Below are 21,023 nucleotides of genomic sequence, written 5' to 3' on the forward strand. Positions count from 1 at the left end.
GGTCGCGGCACCATTTGCGGCGTGTGAAAGCGTTATGGTCCCTGATGAGCGGTTTGGCCCGTGCAACACGACCCCGTAAGTTCATGTCATGTAATTCGCGGCGGACTGTGATTGTCGAAACAGGGTGGGGGAGGTGCTGATTGAGTTCCTCCGTCATTTGCTCCGCAGTGGCACGACGGTTCTGCGTGACAATGCGCTTTAATACCCGGCGTGACCTGTCACTCATGATTTTCTTCCGCCCACTGTTCCGCTTCCCCGATGTGGTTTTCCCGTGTGTTGTGTAGTCCGTCATCACCTTCGACACTGTCCCACGAGACACCTAATACAGTAGCCACTGCCGTCACACTCACTCCACATAACCGCGCACCAACAATTTGCCCTCTTTGAAAATCTGAGGTGTCTCCCATTTTACACTACCTCCGTCTGCTGCAGCCACTGGACACTGCTGTTCCACTGCGCCTGACGTAGTATGGAGACCGACCTAACACACCACCACCAGCGGTCCGACGCTGCGGGCGCCAAGACACCACTGCCAACCCATACATCTGACGTGTTGCCAACTACAGGTGTTTCCATTTTTCTGATCACCATCTGTATATATCGTTTGCAGTTAAAATATACAAAAGGCAAAAGTCCCATGAGATCCCATTTTCAAACTTTTTTTTTCCGACTTTTAAAATCATGTTTCATTAATGTAAAGCAAAACGTAGGTACCCCACTTGCTCCGTTGTTTTATCTCCCCCCCCTTTTTTTTTTGATTCGACTTTAGGCGCTTTTAGTTTGATATAAAGTGAATAAAAACATTTAATAGAAAGTAAAACAAGTTATTTTTTTTCATTATATAATCAGCCATCAACTTTCCTTGAAATAGAATTGCTAATGTCATAATGAAGGGCTTCATGAGGCTATACTTCAGCACCAGTCTTATCTTTATAGGCTTCGTGGTTCTTATTCAGGGTCAAATTTTAAGTTTACAAAATAATTAGTTTCTCTCAAGTGTTCTCGAACACTACGTATGAGCTTTGACACTGACGGGTATCATTTTATTCTACTCAGTGAAATTATATCGATTGGCATGTGTGTCTCATATTTGGGCTTATTTTTCGGTAAGCATCAATATAGTAGAACTTTCTTTAACATGTCCATATTGGATCAGTCATTTTAGTTTTTCAAAAAATACGAAATCAGAGACCTTGGAATCACCTTGCTCCCAGCAATTACTTTTTTTTTTTTTTTTTTTGCAATAGAATTAATTTTCGTTTTAATTCCGCGGATTTTTTTAAAGCAAATAGTAATATCAAATTCGAAATCATCAATCTCAAAATCCCCTATGTACTGAGTTTTAGAACTTAACGTTACTGTTTTTTCCCAGTTGGAACCACTGTGCGTAGACTTTTCTGACTCCATAGGCTAAAGTTCGCCACATCTTAAAACTCAAGCTCTCCAGCTGTTTTACGATGCTGGGTTCACATCGAAAATACTGTGCCCTCACCAAGAATCAAATTCAGAACTACATGCACCAATAGCCAATGACTACATCGAGTCAATAGCCACGAGGGTGGTTGATATCGAAAAAAAAAATAATTTGACACTATTAATATAAAATAAAATTGACCAAAACACTAAATGTATACTAATAACACTTGTGTAACAATTTCGCCAATGTAACATGGCTTTAACAGACACGTCATGAAAGTTCAATCCACGAATAACAAACATACACAGAAAGTCAAAGGACACGCACGCTCTTTCCAGAGTCAATTAAATTTTCCTTTCACTTTTAACAAGTACGTAGTTAAAAAAAAAAAGTTTTGTACAGATGGATGTAAAAAGTTGATCTATGCCGCTCCAAACACATGTATGTTTCAAGAAAATACTTCCATTTCGCGTATATACAGGGTGTCTCAAAAGTCCCCTGACATAGGGTAAGTTATTAACAACAAAATTTATAAGGGGAAACTGTCTCCAAATAAGTTTTCAATCTAAAGTGAAGGTATTTTTTAAATCGAAAGAGCCATTTGTGCTGTATTCTTTATGCGCCCGATGTTAAAAAAATACGACGTTGTCATTTAGCTGAACCCACAATATAGGTGAATGAAGTTACTGTCTTTTATGCTAACGTGTCGATGACCAGCCCCCATTCACTTTGTTGTGGATCTAGGTAAATGACAACGTCGTATTTTCGTGTAACATTGGGCGCATAAAGAGTGTATAGTCCAAACGGCTCGTCCGATTAAAAAAAAAAAAAAAAAAATCCTTCACTTTAGATTGAAAACATATTTGGAGACGGTTTCCCCTCTTACATTTTGTTGTAACTCTCGGAGCTCAGTGGTAGAGCGTTCACCTCCGGTGCTTGGGGTTCTTGGTTCGATCCCAGCTCGCGCCGTGTGGACAAACACCGTGCTCGTGGGTTTTCTCGGGGTTCTCCTGTTTCCTCCCTTTCTTCAATCCACCATTTCATTCATTTCTCATCATCATCGTTTCCTTTAGCCTAACCGGCATAACCGTGGGATGTAAAACTTAAAGATTTCATTTTTCATTTTCTAATAATAACAGAGTTACACTGTCAGGGGATTTTGAGACACCCGGATGTGTTGAGCGGGTGTGCACGGAAATAGGTGGTGGGAAATAGCGTAAACTTCAAAACAAAGCAAAAAATAGCATATATACATAACATACACTAAAGATCCTATGCACAACAAAAGCCAATCACTCGGTAAATGTTAGTGTCCACCTCGAACCTTGTTCGTGTAGGTGTCAACACCGATCCCAGCGCTCACGGCGGCAGGACACAACTGACCAGGGCCTACACTAAGTGCTCCGAGTGGGTCCTGGACCTCAAACCGTTGCACTGAGGATCAGAACCATAGAAGTCAATTGTGGAAACTGAAATAACTAACTCCGCTTAGGATCAATAAGGAAATCAAAGTTTGCGCGATCGGAGAAAAGTGAATGGGTGTTGTAGTGTGCAGTGTGGTGATAGTGATATGTTCTTTTTATTACGGAAAAAGTTGTGTTTTCACATACAGGAGTGTGTAGTGCCTATTTAAGTGTGCAATAATGATGCTGAGTTCAGTGGTGCAAATATTAACATCCTCTATTAGAAGAATGTAGTAAAAATGTATTTAAAAAAAAAAAAAAATCACACAGGAGGAAACCTAATTTTAAAAATGTCAAAAAATAAAAAGAACAAAATAAAATAGGTGGAAAGCCTATCATAGAGGTGGAAGGCATCACAGGTGAAATCTAAATCTAATGATGATGATGATAATACAAAAAAAAGGTGGAAAGGATATTATATAGGTGGAAAGCCAATCATACAGGAGAAACCTAGACCAATGAAGATGATGATAAACATACGAGAAAGGCTAAACATGATAAAAGGAACGAGGATGAAACAATTGAAGACTAGAGTAAACTAAACTTGAGTCGAGAATAGAATAGAATAGGAAAATTAGATGAATTAATATTAGGTAGTTGAGTTTATATTTAAAAAATCTTTTCTTCTTTTTTTTTTCTTTCTTCTTTCTTTGTTGATTTTGTGTAAATTTATCTTTTGTTTCTTATGTTGTGGTTTCGTCCATTTTTCCTATCCCTTTTCCAAATGGAAAAACAAACGAATGATGAAAAATAAAGCAAAGAAGATTGCAATGATGATAGCCCTGTTTCGGTTAAACTTTCAGGTGCCGAAACTGAAAGACGCGATCTGAGGAAAAAAAAACTGTATATACGCAAAATAGAAGTATTTTCTTGAAACGTGCATGTGTTTGGAGTGGCATACATCAATTGTTTATTAACATAAAAGGATTATTTAGGTGTCAGATTATTGTTGAAGGATAAAGCTTTCACCTGGTATGAAGTTTATCATCATCGATCCCATTAGGGAGGTTGGGAATGATCATTGATTTCGGTCAAACACTGCGGAAATTATATGTTTTCAATTGCGCAATTTCCCCCATTCCCTGCCGCACTTTAACAATGGGCAACAAAATTATAGTTAGACCATTTGTGAGGCACACATGTCATAAGGTATTCGATTTACCGAAGGTGTCCTTGTTGTACAGTTAAAAAGTGGAAACTGATTGAGATTTTTATGTCGACTTTATACTGTAAATGTAGATCAAGGTCAGATGTGTTAATCGTGTAGTAAGCCCGTCAGTTTTTTTTTTTTTTTTTTTCGTTTAACGTGAAAAAACTAGCATAATGCCAAGAAAATGTTTGAATCATCCCTCGGACCATTTCTGCTACATTTGTGGTGAACTAACCTTTAAATCTTACGAGTGAAATTTTACGGCTCTCGTAAAAAAGTGTTACTAGCTTTACTTTGGCTCTAAAGCTGGTGATTTTGACAGTATGGGTTCCGAATATAGGTTGTGTGTCATGTATGTGACTTCTTACAGGATGGGGAAAAATGGCGCACACAATGCCTTTTGCAATTCCCATGATCTGGGGAGAACAAAAATACCATTCTAGTAATTGCTATTTTTGTTTAACAAACATACGGAAAAGGAATCACATCTAAAAGTAAACATATATATTCAAATTTGCCATCTGCAATGAAGCGTATATTGCATTGTGACGAGTGTCCTGTGTGAAAGTGTCCAGATTTCCTGACCTTGATTGATGACTTGACTCCCACCACGATTCATACTTTGGAAGAAAGACAAGAAAGGCAAGATAGATCCTACATTCGACGCTTCATCATCAGAACCCCACCTCACTCACTCAAGCAGATCTCCAATCTCTCGTTCGGGATTTACAGTTGTCTAAACAAGCCTGGTGATTTAAAGGGCATAAGCTTCACTGTTTGGCTGGATACGCCAATCTTGCTGTTCCTTATATAAATGGGGCAGTAGAAATAGAAGGCTCACTTCGTTAAGAAGCAATGGTCTAAACATGAAACACTTACTTCTGGGAGCAAAAATGTGTCACATTCCATTAGTAAATCTTAAACGAGTGTACTTACCATTCTGCGTATCAAATTGGGCCTTATAAAGAATTCTGTAAAAGCACTTGATTAAAAAAAAAAAAAAAAAAACCCTCTTGTAGTCATGCATTTGAAATCTAAATTTCCCAAAGTTAGCGATACAAAACTAAAGGAAGGGATATTTATTGGGCAACAAATCACATCATTATTGGATGATGATTATTTTCCAGAACTGTTGAAGACCTTGGAAGCAAAGCGTGCCAATCTTTCGTAGGTATCTGTCGTAGTTTTCTTGGGAAACAAAGCAGACAACTATCATGATACAGTGAGTCATCTGAATTCGTACCAAGCTACGGGATGCAGTATGTATGTCTTTAAAAATCCACTTCTTATACTCTCACATTTTTTACCAGAAAATTTTGGCTCGGTAAGCGATGAACATGGCGAGTTTCGATCAGCAAATTTCTACAATGGAAAAGAGGTACCTAGGCAAAAGAATTCCCAGAATGCTGGCCGACTACTGCTGGACATTGAAGAGAGACCCCAGAGGCTAAATACAGCTCAATCATCGTTTACAACCCCTTCGATATGTAGCGGTGGCTCAGTGATAGAGCGTTCATCTCTGGTGCATGGGGTCGTTGTTCGATCCCAGCTCGTGCCACGTGAACTTTGTGGTGGACAAACACTGTGTGCGTGGTTTTTCTCAGAGTTCTCCCGCTTTTATCATTCCACCATTTCATTTAGCCTTGCCAGCAAAACTGTGAAACGCAAAACTAAAATTTCATTTCATATTTTTAATTCGATACGTAATAATGACTTTTTTTGTCTTTACTGTACAACAAGGCACCTTCGGCAAATCGAATACCTATATGATATGAGTGTCTCATAAGCTATTTAACTTAATTTTGTCGCCCGTTGTTAAGGTGCAGTAAGGAGGGAGAAGGATTGTGCGATTGAAAATATATAGAATTTCCACAATATTTTACCGAAAGTCAATGGCCCTCTCCACCTCCCTATAGGATCCATGATGCCAAATTCGATACGAGGAAACTTCAATCTTCCACTATAATCTGGCACTTAAACAGTCCTTCTACGTTAATAAACAGCTGAGCTATGCCGCTCCGAACATGCATGTTTCAAGAGTAGATCCATTTTGCGTAAAAGGTTGAAAAAATAACTGTCACAATAAAATTGCTTGACTGGAAACTTCTGATTACAATTTTGAATTAAGAACGAAAAGGACATTTAGACTTAGTGGGCTTTATGCAGAGTCGTTCTGACGCGTGATTAGTGCCATTAGCCTAGCATCAAGAACACTCAATATGCAAGTTAGCTTTGAATTTGTACGTACCTGAGCCCTAATTTTTTTTCAATCGAAATATTACATGTAAGAATTCGTAGTGGCCATAGCGAAAATCACTCTACTTAATTAAGGATCTGTAATTTCACCTTACATATCACTGAGTAGAAGTTAGACCAATAAGTCTAGATTTATACTGCACATTTATTATTATTACTTTTATTTTGCAAGATTTTGTACATATATACATAAACAGGTAACATGTATTATGTACGGGTACTCAAAAATAAATCTTTTTTGTGTGAGGAATACAAATAGTAAAAATTAAACTAAGTTCTAAAGAAGAAGCATATGTAGTATACAAAAATTTTCTCACTAACAATAACAAATTACGTTTTACTAACAAAGAATACATGAACACAGTACAAAGTGAATGTACAAATGGGAAATTTTCACAACTAATAGAAAGGTCCATTCATATTTAGACTCGAATATATTGGTACCACAGATTAAGCTAAAACCTTTCTCAGTTGTGGAAATTCGGATTTCACATTTTGTAACTATATCTAGCAGAACATCTTCGCCGCCTGTTTCATCGAGAAATTAAGTGTGATACAAACACTTTTAATATAGCAAGGACACAACTGCCTGTCGTTACTGTCCACCTTCCGTTATGGCCGACTAGACGGCTTTTATTTGATAGTGTGTGATCAATGCTCCGTCGTTACTGTCCACCTTCCGTTATGGCCGACTAGACGGCTTTTATTTGATAGTGTGTGATCAATGCTCCCAGGTGCTCCTGGCTTTCCACACCCGATAAAAATTAGCATTACTCACACAAATATATATATCTACATACGTTTATTTTTTTCATTCTGCTATTAAATAATATAAAATAAAATAAAAACAATTTAATTAGCAATATCTCAAGATAGAAATGAATTGTAACAGAAAAAGATTACGACCAACCAATATACTCGAAATTCAACTTTTTTTTTTTTTTCCTGTTGAGAACAGTAAAACAAACAAAGCTTTGTACAAATTGTTGACCCTGACAGTCGCTTGACACTAGCAGTTATTCAGTTCTTAACTGACTACAGTAGCAGTAGCTGACTGATGAGCAATACGTTAATGTGGTCGTGACAATACATGATTCGTGAATAATAGGTTGGTTCGTGTGTAATACGCTGTAAGAAATGACTTTAAACCATAGGTCATTTGTAATTAAGTTTACAATGAATGCAAAGTTGTCAAAAGGATGAACGCGTGTTCGTACTTCGATTGTGCTAGTTACATGACCACAATTACCAAAATGTGATTGAATTATATGTACTGCGTTTCCTCTCAACAGTAAAGTTTTCTTATGGGGAAAAAAATCTAGAATGTATTACTTCTGAATGTGATACCTCATCACCTACCAAATTAATGATGTAATATGTTGTTCTGTGCTTACAAAGAAAGGCATTTTCCGCATTGAAAATTATGGAGGTCACATAATTTAACCTAACTTAATGTTTTGATAAGTAATTAATTTCAAATGTATTTCTGTCAGGTGACTTATAGTCCAACCCGTATACAATCAAGATCTCTGTCAGACCTAACAATTAATAGACATTGTTTTCCTATAAATTCTGGAAGAAATTTGAGTGGCAAGCTAATTTCGAAAATTATTACAGAGACAAGAGAATGGCTACTTCCTTTACGATTCGTACCTCGTACGATACATGTAGATTCAAGCCCGGAGCTTCACAAGGATAGTATTTGTAATTTTTCCAGGAAACTTGTACCCACTTTTCGCACACCCTTTATGGCTTTTTTTTTTTTTTTTTTCGTGGCTTTCGTATGGACACATATATTGGTATTTTGCTCTAATATGTTACGTGATAAGATATACCTGAAGTAAATGCATGAACTGAGAGGCATGATAGAGTCTGCTAAAGAACAAAGTGTTCTTCATTATTATATTTCCGCTACGATTTCTCGAAAGATTTCTGAAATTTTGAAGGAAACAATGTGCATTAATAGATTAATCATGTTATCAGATAGATATACTGTATAACTGTATTGATAATCTAAAACTTTGCAGAAAATTTTATTTGTTATCAATATGAATTATTGAACCTCGTGATAAAAAATACACTTTTCTGGAGCAGTTGTCTTTAACGTATTGCTACCTCTTAATAGCTACTGATAGAATACGTACATAAAATAACCATTATATGCTTTTGCTTCTCTTTCTTTCTAAAACTGACTGCTACGGAATATTTTCCCTTCATCCATTTATCTATTTAAGTATCATATGTATCTATAAAGTTTTATTTCTTCGAAGATTAACATAGCTTTTAACGCCTAGGTTATAAAAGACATGGACCTACAACTTAACAGGAGATGCGAACTACATGAACTCCCTTTGGGAATTAAACCCAGGTATACAGCTTCAAACCAGTTATTCATAATGAAGCCACATATATAGATTTTATTTCGAATTCCTTACAACAGATATATATATATATATATATGAATATATTCTCTTAGAGCTTTATAAAACTACATACTGCAACTTTATCCATACTGAAATTTAGAATCTGATTTGTTAACATTCTAGTTGTATATATAATGTTATAATCAATAAGTACATGAATAAAAGTTATTAAATATCAAAGTAATATACAAATAGATAAGTACTCTTTTCGCCCTGAAAACATCTTTCGCAAAATTGAACAGAAGCTTATAAATGATAATGTAATATTCTTTCAGATCTGGAAGACGTACTTTTGTACATAGAAAAAACATTAAAAATTGTAATGACTATTCAACTCCTCCAAATTTGTACTTAAAGTAAAAATTATAAATTATTATAAAAGGAAATGTGAATGGGAGAAAAAAAGTATAGCTGAAAATAATTTGCATCTCTAATTACAGGTCTGGAAATTCCACTGAAAAGTGAAGCATTGGGATATGTAACATCTACATACACTAAAAATGCTGTTTGAAAAATACCTAACACTGAAATTATAGGTTTAAAAAAAAAAGCTACAAATGTGTCTAGTATAAAATGCTTTCGTTCAAATGAATTGAATATTTATTCATTGCAATTTATAACACCTAACGGAAGGAAAGTGTAAAATATACATAAAATTTCTACCCAGCATGCTGTGTAGATTTTACGAACGTTATTACTCAGTGTATAATGATAAGTATGATTATATAGTAAGTATACTGTAACGAACAAACACCGTGAACAAAGGCGTCTCTGAAAACTGAATTGTATATAGTTACTGTAACTGTACAATAATTGATTAACATATAAATATACGCCTTATGAATGAAATCATGGACATTAAACATGAATAATTATTACTCATTAACCTGATATACATCCTTATTCTTCATTGCCTATTCGTTTAGAACACAACAATCACAACCATAGACAACTCTCATGATATTCACAGTTGTTTGTACTGCCAGTTCATTAATTTTATTCTCCACATACAACAGTTTCAAAGGTTACACAAAATTCCTAATACTGTAACAAATACACTGAAAACTATCTACAGCATCACCTTATATTTAATAACTATGAAGCGAAATTATAAATACGTAGTTCAAATTTAATCAGTCTTACTTCCTTATTAGTACTTGAACAACATGGAAATTTCTGTACTTTTATGAATTCCTTTTCGCATATTATTATTTTCATACACATTTCATATAAACAAACGTAATGCAGTATTGGTTGCATTGTTTCAATGTGCAATTAAGAATTCTAATACATGAATATAAGTAAGAGGTATCTTGCTTGGTTGTATTTAGCTCTTCAAGTTGAAGTTAATTGTAAATCCTGCAATAACTGTTCGACTGTTTCTAAACGTGTCTCAGCCTGCGTACTGTTGACTGGGGACTCTGTACTGCTAGCCTCATTTGTTTTAAGGGACAGTTGTTGCATTTGTAGTTGCAAGCCCTGAGCCTCATTTTGTTCATTTAGCTTCAACCTAACAACAACTTTCAACAACTGTGGGTCCTTTCGCAGTTGATCCAGTGCTTGAACCCGATCGGACGATGAGCCTTTCAGTGCGAAAATAATCTGGCGTGCCTGCGACTCCAACACATCGTCCCTTACTTCAGGTGCAGCTTGTATTGGTGAACTTTGTACTGGTTGCTGCTGTTTGGCAGAAACAATGTGGGCTAATTCCGCCTGTTTCACTTTGAACTGTAGTACAACATTCTTCTTTATCAACTGGAGAAGAGCGTTCTTCCCTTCCAACGAACCACCTGGGGACTTTGATAACTTCAGAAGATAACGAAATCTCACATAGTCTGTTTTGCCGAAATTTCCGATATACACATTACTCAACTTTCTCACTGATGAGGTACATGCTGATGTAAAACGTATTCCTGGTGCTGGAACATGACCAAAAGTTCCAGGAGACCTGAAAGCATGTTACATTATTATATCTCAGCATATAATTTACATGAGTAAAAGGTCAAATAAGCCGAAAAAGAAAATCAGTAATCAAAAGGTTGATTTAGGATACCGACATTAGAAAATATTTCGAAATAAACCTGGACATTAAGTAATGTGTTGTACAGTTAGACCATACGTTTATATATATATATATATATATATATATATATATATATATATATAGCTATTAAAATTATCCGAATATTCGAATTTTAACAGTTCGATGATGTACTAATGCAACACCAGTGTTGTGCAGAATAGAACCTACAATAATACTGAAGTAAAATCCCAACTGTGAACACACTCAACGAAAGCGAACATTTCAGCCATGAGGCTACGGAGGAACTCAAGTTAGAAGTTGTGCTACCGTAAAACATGTGATCACTGTATCAAACTACGTTCACTATTTCGGATTTTCTAGATCCGAGTTACTAATCCTTGACCCTCTAATTCAGGTAATCTCCAATTCCTCTCAGAGCACTGAATCAATGTCGACAGTTCTGTGAATCTACCGACAATCGAACGACACATTAACTTTTCGGATCATGAAGAACCATGAGAATCACGAACAAAGGTAAATTTGAAGATAAAGTACCTTCGTATCTTTGAGGGGAAAAGAAAAATGCTAACACAGTACACCTACCACTTTAAAGTGAGAACAAAACGGAACGTGTGCTAAATACATTTGAAACGCACTATTTTTGCAAACTACCGAATATATATGTAAACTACTATCATATTATTATATTCTCAAGAGTCGTCGCCTAGATTTATTCTTCCTTAGCAAACTTACCCCTTGGAAAATACTCTGCAGACTTCATGATTACATGTAGCTGCATTTATGATTAATGCAATATTTTTTTAAATATAAGGTCTTTCCATCATAGAGACTACATAAGACGAAGGCCTACGATAATAAAATTCTGATAAATATAGTTGGTTAAAGAAACCGACTGGTAAGTTCAGGTGAATGATGGTTTAAGATTTGATAGAATTAATATTATGGAAGGAAACGGGAATGCTTCGAGAAAATTACGGATCTTATCCACAAGATTAAATGTCTTATCCTTTCCCAGTAGAGATGAGGCCTAACATTGATCCGCTGAGTTCTCAGGGAGCTCAAAAACACTGAAGGGAATTGTCACTGAGGACCATACATCGAACACAGAAAAAAGTAACTGCGAAATTCAATCGGCACTGGAACAATCTATTGTGACAACCACAATCCAATACGAGTTCTATACTTTGAACATTCGCGATCAATTTGCAACTTTCTCCAAACCACGGCCAACGCAAAGAAAGCGGCACCAACAACATACAAAGTAAAAGCGCCGATGATTGAAAATTCAGAGAGGAGACCTCTTTCACCTTATTTTCAACAAAAGATCGTGTTTATGTATGGCGGATACCTACAGAAGCTTATGTTCTGAACCAGGGGTTTTCAAACTTTTTGCGGTTTAGGCTCTCAACAAATAAGATCTGAACGCACCTCCCCTGTCCAAAAACGAAATATGTCAACAACATAAATACATGTGTCCCTAAAAAAAAAAAAATACTATCACTGTGATAAACTATATTTCATTTATTAATCACTAATGAAAATATCTCATTAACACAAGTGATCTACGTTGTACACACTGACTACACCTTTTAATGTTATTAGCCTTTTAGTGTAATAATTATGAGTTGTGATAAGTCAAATATTTATGTTAAAATTGAAAAATACGAGCAGCGAAGGAATTTAAATAGTAAAAACCAGCACATTTAAATGTTGAGCTTCTTTTGATTCACACGATTTATTAAATCCCGGCACACGTTTTGAAATGGAAGTCGTATCTCTGTCCTGAGATTTATTTTTCACCTATATTTGGATTGGATCACCACCATGGCTGAAAATCCGGTTTCGCAGAGATAGGAAGTTGCAAAAGGAAGGATCACTCGCAAGGCCTTCTTACTTAATTCCGGATATTCATTCTTCACTGAACTCCAAAATTCAGTCAACGATGCAGAGGGTAACTTGGTCTTCAATGTGCTATCTGAAGAAAGATCAATAAACTGTTCTTTTCGGATGGTGAAATTTGGTGGATTTTCTGCGTTAAATGAATTGACGACCCGGTTGTGCTGTGTCCTCTGAAAAGTACTTCTCGAATTGGACATAAGGTTATATTAAGTGTTCCTTAAACATTGATTTGATTTCTTCATTTAGGTGGTCCCCGGTTTCTTCTAACAATTTGTTTAGTGTAGGAAAGCAGTCACTAATGTTCCCGTCTTCAATGCTTCTCTTCCAAAGCAGCAACTTCCTTTTGAAGCCTGACGCCTTGTCTCACAACTGCAAAATGTGTTTCATTCCCTTGTAAACACACACTCAAAACATTTAGTTTCTCAGAAATATCACAAAGGCATGCCAGCTTCTGAAGAAAGGCAGAATCGATTAAATTTTCAGCACTGGGATGATTTTCATCCACAAGATACGAGTACGGTTCCTGTTTCAGTTCAAAAACACGGAAAATTACATTGCCGAGGGACCACCAACCAGAAGTTGCAACAATACAGGAGAGAATGTGTGCTCAGTTCCCATATCAGCACATATTTATTTATTTATTATTATTTTTTTTTCTTTTGACGTAGTTCACAACTTCTGTTACTAATGACTGTGTGTCGTTTAAGTTACTACTGAGATTCTTGGAAGCAAGGGATTCCCTGTGTATAATGCAGAGAATCCAGTGTGTATTAGAGGCCTTCATACGTATGAGAGCTTGTAATCCTTGATAACGTCCTCACATGGAGCGAACACTATTTGTGCATATTCCTGTACATTTCCTCCAGTTCAGTTTGTTTCTTTCTATGAACTTGTCCACAATTTCTAACTACTTGTTCTTCTGTTGTTTCAAGTGCGATATTCTCACAAAACAAAAGATCTTAGAAGAATTTTATGAGATTCGGCTATGAATCTCACATAGCAGATCAAGTTCGCATCGCTGTTAATATCAGTTGCCTCATCGATTTGAATCGCGAATTCTTCCCCCTTAGTTGTTGGATTAATTATTGATTGATATCGTTGGCAAGGTCATTATTCGACGACTAACTGTGCTGTCAGACAAAGATACACTTTTCAGTTTTTTAACAGCAGATTCACCAACCATAATCGAGACCATATCAATTGCTGCCGGCAAAATCAGTTCCTCAGCTATAGTGTGGGATTTCTTGCATTGTGCCACACGATATGCTATTTTGTACGAAGCTAGAAGGGCTTTGCAGAGAAAATGGCCTTTCCTTTCGTTCCACTTCTGTTATTTTACGGGGAAAATATTCCCGGTTCTTACGTTGTAAATTGATGTACGCAGTTTCTAAATGCCGATTCAACTTATTGGGTACCATGCTATCTGCAGCCAACACTTTCAAACAAATCATGCACTGAGGCCTTCTTCATTACTAACAGTAGTATTGATAAAACTGAAGTTCAAATAACGTTCATCATATTTCCTAAAGACAAACTATGGCAACGAAAGGAGGAAGAACCAAGTCGAACTGAAACATCTGAAAAAATGAAAATAAAACAAATAACACTATTCGTGAATGGCGGTAGCACTTTAGAAAAGATTAAAACTCAAGTATCGTCTCAAAAATAATAACAGAAAATTAAGATAAAGAAAAATTCAGCTACCATGACGTCGCGCGTTATTCCAAAGATCTTTTAAGAAGACATACTATTCTACAGAGATAAAGTATACGATCGTTAGTTGTCATCTAACAAGCATTATACACGTTTAACCCAAAGGTGAGTCATCGCTGATCGTATGTGGAACAGAGGTGATACAATGGCTCAGTCCACTATGTATTACTAAGGAAAAAGGGTGCAGAATTAAGTATGCGTGTTGCATTATAAATATGTTCCTTTGTAGGATTCTTTTAGGTCATCGCGCCTCCCCATGGTGACGTGCCGCAAGTTTGAAAACTACTGTTTTGAACTGTTTTCTCCTTACCGTGAAACATGGCGGTGATTTTGTGATGCTAGGGGGGGGGGGGGATTTCCTGGTATTCTGAGGGTCCTATGATTAAGTTCACAGAGCGCATTAGTCAGTGATTAAGTGACCACATGCATTTTATGGTTCACTGGGCTCACTGGAGCTGTCGAGGTGTGGTTCGATAAATATAGGGATCAAATACAACACCTTCCCTGGTCCGTAAAATCCTCACACATCAACAGTATAGAGTACCTGAAGTCAATTCTGGAGCTCGGAATCCAAAGCAGATATATTTATTCATTCCTGCCTCACTCACACACACATTCTTTATTTTATATATATTATATATATATATAATATATATATATATACGTTTATATATATAAGTATATATACACGACGAATCAGAGCACCTGATATCCTACGCCGTATTAATCAGATAAGTTACTTTTTTGGTATTTTCAATATTTTGATCAATATCTGTGCATTATTTTTGTATTACTTGAGAAGTTTATTCTGTATAAATACCATAAACGACATATTCATTATAAATTTTGTGCTCAAAGTGCTGCGAATTGGTAAGAAAACCGAATTTATGTAATGCACAATCAGAAGGATTTATTTAACCAGCTATTTTATTGAGATACCATTAGAAGTAAACCTGTGAATATGGTACCCACAAACAGAGTTTAAGAGGAAACATTTCCTCTTAACTACGGATATATAACTATAATTTCCACTGAATTTAGATGTATCTAAAAATTTAGTAGGGAACCATATAACCATATTTTAAAGTTATTAAAAACACACACACACACACACAAAAAAAAAGCAATATTGTTTGTCCATTACAGTATGGAAATAGAATTTTACAATATCATTATACACTGAGTGCTCATTGAGTTGCGACCACCTATATAATACTTTGAAGCTCCACCTTTCGCTTAGGAGACGGCCTGGACACGACGTGGCATAGCTTCTGGTAGTTCCTGATATGTTTCCATGGGGATTTGACACCATATATTCCTGTTGGCAGCCCACAATGAGCTCAAAGATGTTGGTGCAGGAGTCATGGTGCGAAGAACTCGTTCCACAACATCCCATAAATGTTCCACAACATAGGATTAAGATCCGGTGAGTTATGGGGTCAATTCATATGCTACAGTTCCGTGAAATATTTCTTACCCCAAGCAAGTACAGTCCTGGTTTGGTGGCACCGTGCACTGTCATCCTGGAAAATATACCGTTTTCATGTGAGTAGAAACGTTGCATTGTAGGGTTTACGTGATCTTGTAACTCATGCAGGTACACAGCGGATGTCTCGCTGTGATCCATGCACACCAACGGTCCCAGTCTTTATCAATAGAAGCATTCCCAAACCATACAGCCGCCCCCATCTGCCTGTACAGTACGCACCATGCACGAGGGGTCCATAGCTTCGTGCTGTTGGCATCACACATGCACACGCCTGTCCAAGAGGAGTAGCACAAACCGTGATTTATCGGAACACACTCTTTTCCAATCATCTGCGGTCTAATTAGCATGTTCTGTGCCCAAGCGCTACGAAGTCGGCGGTTATGAGTCATAAGGAGTGGGTAGTTTGTTGTGAATGTCATGCGTGCCAGTATATGCTGTATAGTTGCATGGAATATGGGTGTTGTGCATCCACCGTTGTATTGGTCACGTAATTCCCGGCCAGTGATAGTTCGTTTTGCTGTCACGAGTTGTTTGACGCTACACTCACCCCACGTTTTGAACTTCCGTACCCCCTGCAGTTCTATCTCTTGGAGACCGTTACCCCATTTTCTTTCCATTCCTTGTACACCTTCACTACACAGGAACGGGCGCATACGACAAGTATTGCTGTGTGGGTTATTGACGCACCTATTGCTCGGGTACCCCAATCATGCCCTATTGCAATGCAGATAAATCCTGTCCACCTCCTATTATAACAGTGTGCTGTCTGCCAGCATGTAGCCTCAAGTGTGTTCTTTCTCTGTAATACTACCAGTCAGGTGATTATGTAATCAGCTCGGCTGCTGGCCACACTTCCTTATATGGTGGGGTGATCGCAATTCAGTATGCACTCAGTATACAAACATCTCTGAAGTAAAGCATTTCCTCACTTTAACCAACATGTTGTAAATCCAAAGTTGCCCAAGAAATTCCTTAAAGAGCAATCGAACAATACACTCTACAAAAAGTGACGAACAAACGAGTGAATTTAGAAGCTTACACAATGAGGACGTCACAACAATGCAGATCAACCAATATCTCACTGATAATACACGAGATGTTTAAGATGGAAGGAACATATTGCGAGCAACGGAAATACACGTATAATGTGCAGAATTGTAATGAAAGTCTGAGGAGTAGACCAAAAAGTTAGGAGAATAACACTGTACAGAAGATGTGAGAGGTGTGTAGTAATCCAAAGTGATTTTTGTTTGTACAAATGATAGCATCCAATGGAGAGATTCTCTCTCTCTTACGATAAGGCTTGAAGCTCCTTACGCTATAAAGGTAGTTCGTTACTTATTAAAAGAAAGGAACGATACTGTATTTCACCAAGTATTATGAATTGTTCCATATACTGACACAAATGTGGCCTAGAACCCACAGAGAACACAAAGCACGATATAAAATATGCAGTATTTTATAAATGTTGTTGTATATAACATTGATATAATACTGTAGTGGTGAATTATTTTGTTACATAACTCATGTTGCGCAAAATACTTTGAGTACTTTTCTGAGTCTACAAGATGAGCATCTTTCTTTATTGCTTTCTGTTCAAGGTTATGCATTACAACAATGTACCTGCCTTTCTCTCTTAGTGATCTTGTGTCCCTACAGGCCGAAATCATGTATCACTTAATATGTGTAACTTCTTTTCTGTCAATTCTTATGACCGTTCCCTACATGTCAATCACATATTTCTTTGGTGGCAACTACTAGATGGTCTACTGTTGTATCTATGTATGTTACTTTCTGTAACAGTGTGTAGGGAACATGCATTTCCGTGTGTGCAGACCTGTGAGAATTGGGAAGGAAAAAGGCTTACATTTTCACAATTAACAACCTGGCAACCACAAGAAACAATACAGGAAAGTGGCATCAACTTCACAGAGGGAACACACAAATTTGTGCACATTGGATTTGAATACTATCAGGGGAAAGGAACTCGTTTTTTAACCTCTTGTTTAAATTAGCAATTTAATCTGGGAATGTAACATACAACTTCCAGCTACTAATTAATTCAAAACATAAAAATGTTATGAAGTATTTTAACTTTTCAAATCACTTAAAACTTATTTTCTGCGCGATACTTACTCCAGAGTATTAGCATGAAATGGGTCGAAAAACTACACACAAAGAGTGAATTAAGAATGTCATGTATTTTATCTTGTCTACACATGAACAGGCCTGCAGTCAGGCACGAAAGTTTGAAGGAGTACTCAGACAATGTGGTAACCACAATTCTCATTATATATCTTTACTCTAGCTCTCTATTCTAATAATAGTACTAATATATAAAAATATTATTAACCCATATTACATATAAAATGTACAAAAACTAACACTCCTATTGGATGCTTGAGAGGCTTCCTATAATGAAATTCTATTAATTGAACTTTGTTTTCAGTAGTTCGTAATGTAATGGAATGGAACTATTAATTTTCTTTGAAAACCTTTTACCTTTGCCACAGTTTCTTTCGCACCAAATATTAAACTGTCTTATCCTTAACTTGAGCAAAGTAAGAGTGGGAAATTCTTTATACTATTCTTACTATTTAGTGATTGTATGTACAATGAAGAAAGATTAGATTAGAATAAGTATGCATGATACTCTTTACTATTTAATAATAATAATATCCAAGAAATCTATTACAATGTATATTTAAAAATTTATAAAATAAAATATACGGATCACCGCATCAAACTTTTTCGCTCCCATTTATTAATTTAAGTCATACTGTAGTTATTACCAACACATTCTATTTATTTACGAAATATACAATAAACTTATTCGCAGAACTTCGACGAATGCTTTTGTTACAGATTGTTTTTAAGTAACTTCTATTCCAGTGAATGTATTCAATAACATGTTTTCTCCTTACCTAATTCCCTGACGAAAAAGAACGAAGAAAATGTAACATTTTGTTTATAAATTCGAAAGATTATTTATACACGTAATAGTCATAATTTATAATATTATTATCTGAAATATTTAGTTATTCAAAATTGTTAAATACTCTCAATATCGTCAAATTTAAGTATAAAATAAATTTATTGTCGTATTTCTGTCAAAACCGCGATAATGCTAACCAAATTTATATTAATTTCGAACTGATCATAAACTATAAAATAATCTAAAGCAAATACATTTAATGAAACTTTTTTTTAACTAGAAGAAGAGGAAGAACTTGTTCATGCTCTGCACTTCTGTCGTGTAATGTTCTTTTTATCAGTAATACAATTAATCAACGATTAGTATTTTTGGATTTTATGAGCGAAAAAATAATAATTACGCTTCGAAATATAAATTAAACTGGACTGTTGTTTTACTGCGTTTTGATATTTCCAATTCTATCATTTTCACTGTCCCATACTTACTCGAAAGTAAAAATACACAGAAAAAGAACAGCATATCAAAGGATATCGGATGTACAAAGGATGTGTAAAAACTCCACTGCTATTCACTTTACAAAAAACTATGGGAAACATAATATTGCATTGATTAAGTAGCAAATTTCTTCCAAAATTTTGCATATTTGTGGGCATGTGTTCGACGACAGTAGCGATTAAATTTAAAATTCAACTATATCCATTCTTTTTATTCTCTGCTCTAACAAATTACAAAATAAGAAAACTTACTCCAATCTGCCTTGGGGAAAAAAAAATCTTCCCTGTCGGTTCTCATTTTCACTTGCTAGTCAATGGATGTCTCCCAGACACACACAAAACGTCCCAACTTTAGTGAGAATTCGCGAGTTTTTCCACTTCTTTTGTATCCTTCCTAACTTCAACCTTTTCTAAATCCGTATGTTTCGCGCCATTCCGCTTACTACGATTATCGTCATTCAACTCCACTCGTTAATTTTATCCATGAAGTTGCTGAGGCATTACCAGCAAATTTGTTTATAAAATAAATAAATAAATAAATAAATAAAAACTTAAATAGACTGTATTCTTCCTATCCATCACTGTTTTCTACACTTAATCACGTGTATTTTTAAACAGCTTGAAATAAATTTAAAATGAAGCATCTCTTACATATACCTAAACGATATTTTAAAATTAATATAGCACATCATGACGCACTGCAGTCTGGGGTAAAGGGCAAGGAAAATTTAAGAGGAAGCTAGCCCTCCTCAAGGCCCGGTGTTGCGGGCCTGGTCATGAAACTTCAGATACTGGAGTACGCAAGTGTCTCTGAACATGACTATATACAAATGTCGCGGCAACCATTTACAAAATATTTAGTAATTGACATGATAGTGTTTTAAAATGAATTCGTTCTTTAAAAAATAAAATAAAAATTAGGACAATTAAAACTATTATGAAATTTTAGTTTTGTTACATCAGAAATTCAAAAAGATATTCCACGCGGCATCCACACACATGAATCTTCTATAAAATCTTTTAGGAGATGCCTAATAAACAAGATGATGCTACGGAAGTAATTGATACAGGATTTAACGAACATTAGCTTACAAATTATCAAACCAGCTACAATGTTGTAAGTAATATGCTTCTGCGTATTTCGTGGAAAGACAAGAATATATTTGCTCAATATTCCCCAAAAAATGGGTTTCCAATACATGAAATGTTAGGTCAATTCCATACCTATTTTAAATTATACGTTACAATACATGTAATACTTTTATTATACAAGCTTGTGTGACGAGTCATGACAAATCCTGAAAGACACCCTAATTAGTTAATACTGTAGAATGGATCAGTAACACCGAGGATTTCGAGAAGAAATATTGTAAAATGAAATAAACACACATCAAATTCATGTTCATTACTTTTTTCAAAATTCTAAACAGTGATGTACTATTACTCATACCTTGGTCTGAATTGATAAGCTCCAGGAAATGAAGGACACATTACTGCATTGGGTGCTGTATTTGAAAAGAATACTCTTCCATGTGGTTGGAAATTGTTCAGCATCATAGCGCCATTACTTTGATTCTGAAGCAAGAAAAAGAAATTAATAAAATTAATTTCATTTCAGCCTTTGGGGAAGTGCTTCTTCACAGGCTCGGACATTGGATCCTGGTAAACTTTCTCCTTACTTTCTTTGTGAGCGAATGTTACCCGATGCTAAACAAACCAGTAATAATCCATTAATTTTTA

General features: G+C 35.9%; 1 protein-coding gene across 3 annotated transcripts in view; it reads right to left on the reverse strand.

The window, feature by feature from the left end:
- Positions 1-6,431: 6,431 nt before the first annotated feature.
- Positions 6,432-21,023, reverse strand: part of LOC145680751 (uncharacterized) — a 35,916-nt gene continuing 21,324 nt past the window's right edge. For 2 of the 3 annotated variants that reach the window (XR_014130667.1, XR_014130668.1), the window contains exons 4-6: positions 20,734-20,858; positions 6,963-10,657; positions 6,432-6,892 (exon numbers count right to left, since the gene is read on the reverse strand). Coding sequence is in view for 1 of the 3 variants with exons in the window: in XM_081751721.1 (XP_081607847.1) it covers positions 10,045-10,657; positions 20,734-20,858 (738 nt within the window). In the remaining 2 variants the exon portion in view is untranslated. Of the gene's footprint in view, positions 10,658-20,733; positions 20,859-21,023 lie in introns of all 3 variants that reach the window. The other variant, XM_081751721.1, reaches the window with a different exon arrangement.

This window comes from Thermobia domestica, chromosome 3 (assembly GCF_964235325.1).
Source record: "Thermobia domestica chromosome 3, izTheDome1.hap1.1, whole genome shotgun sequence".
Lineage (NCBI taxonomy): Eukaryota > Metazoa > Arthropoda > Insecta > Zygentoma > Lepismatidae > Thermobia > Thermobia domestica.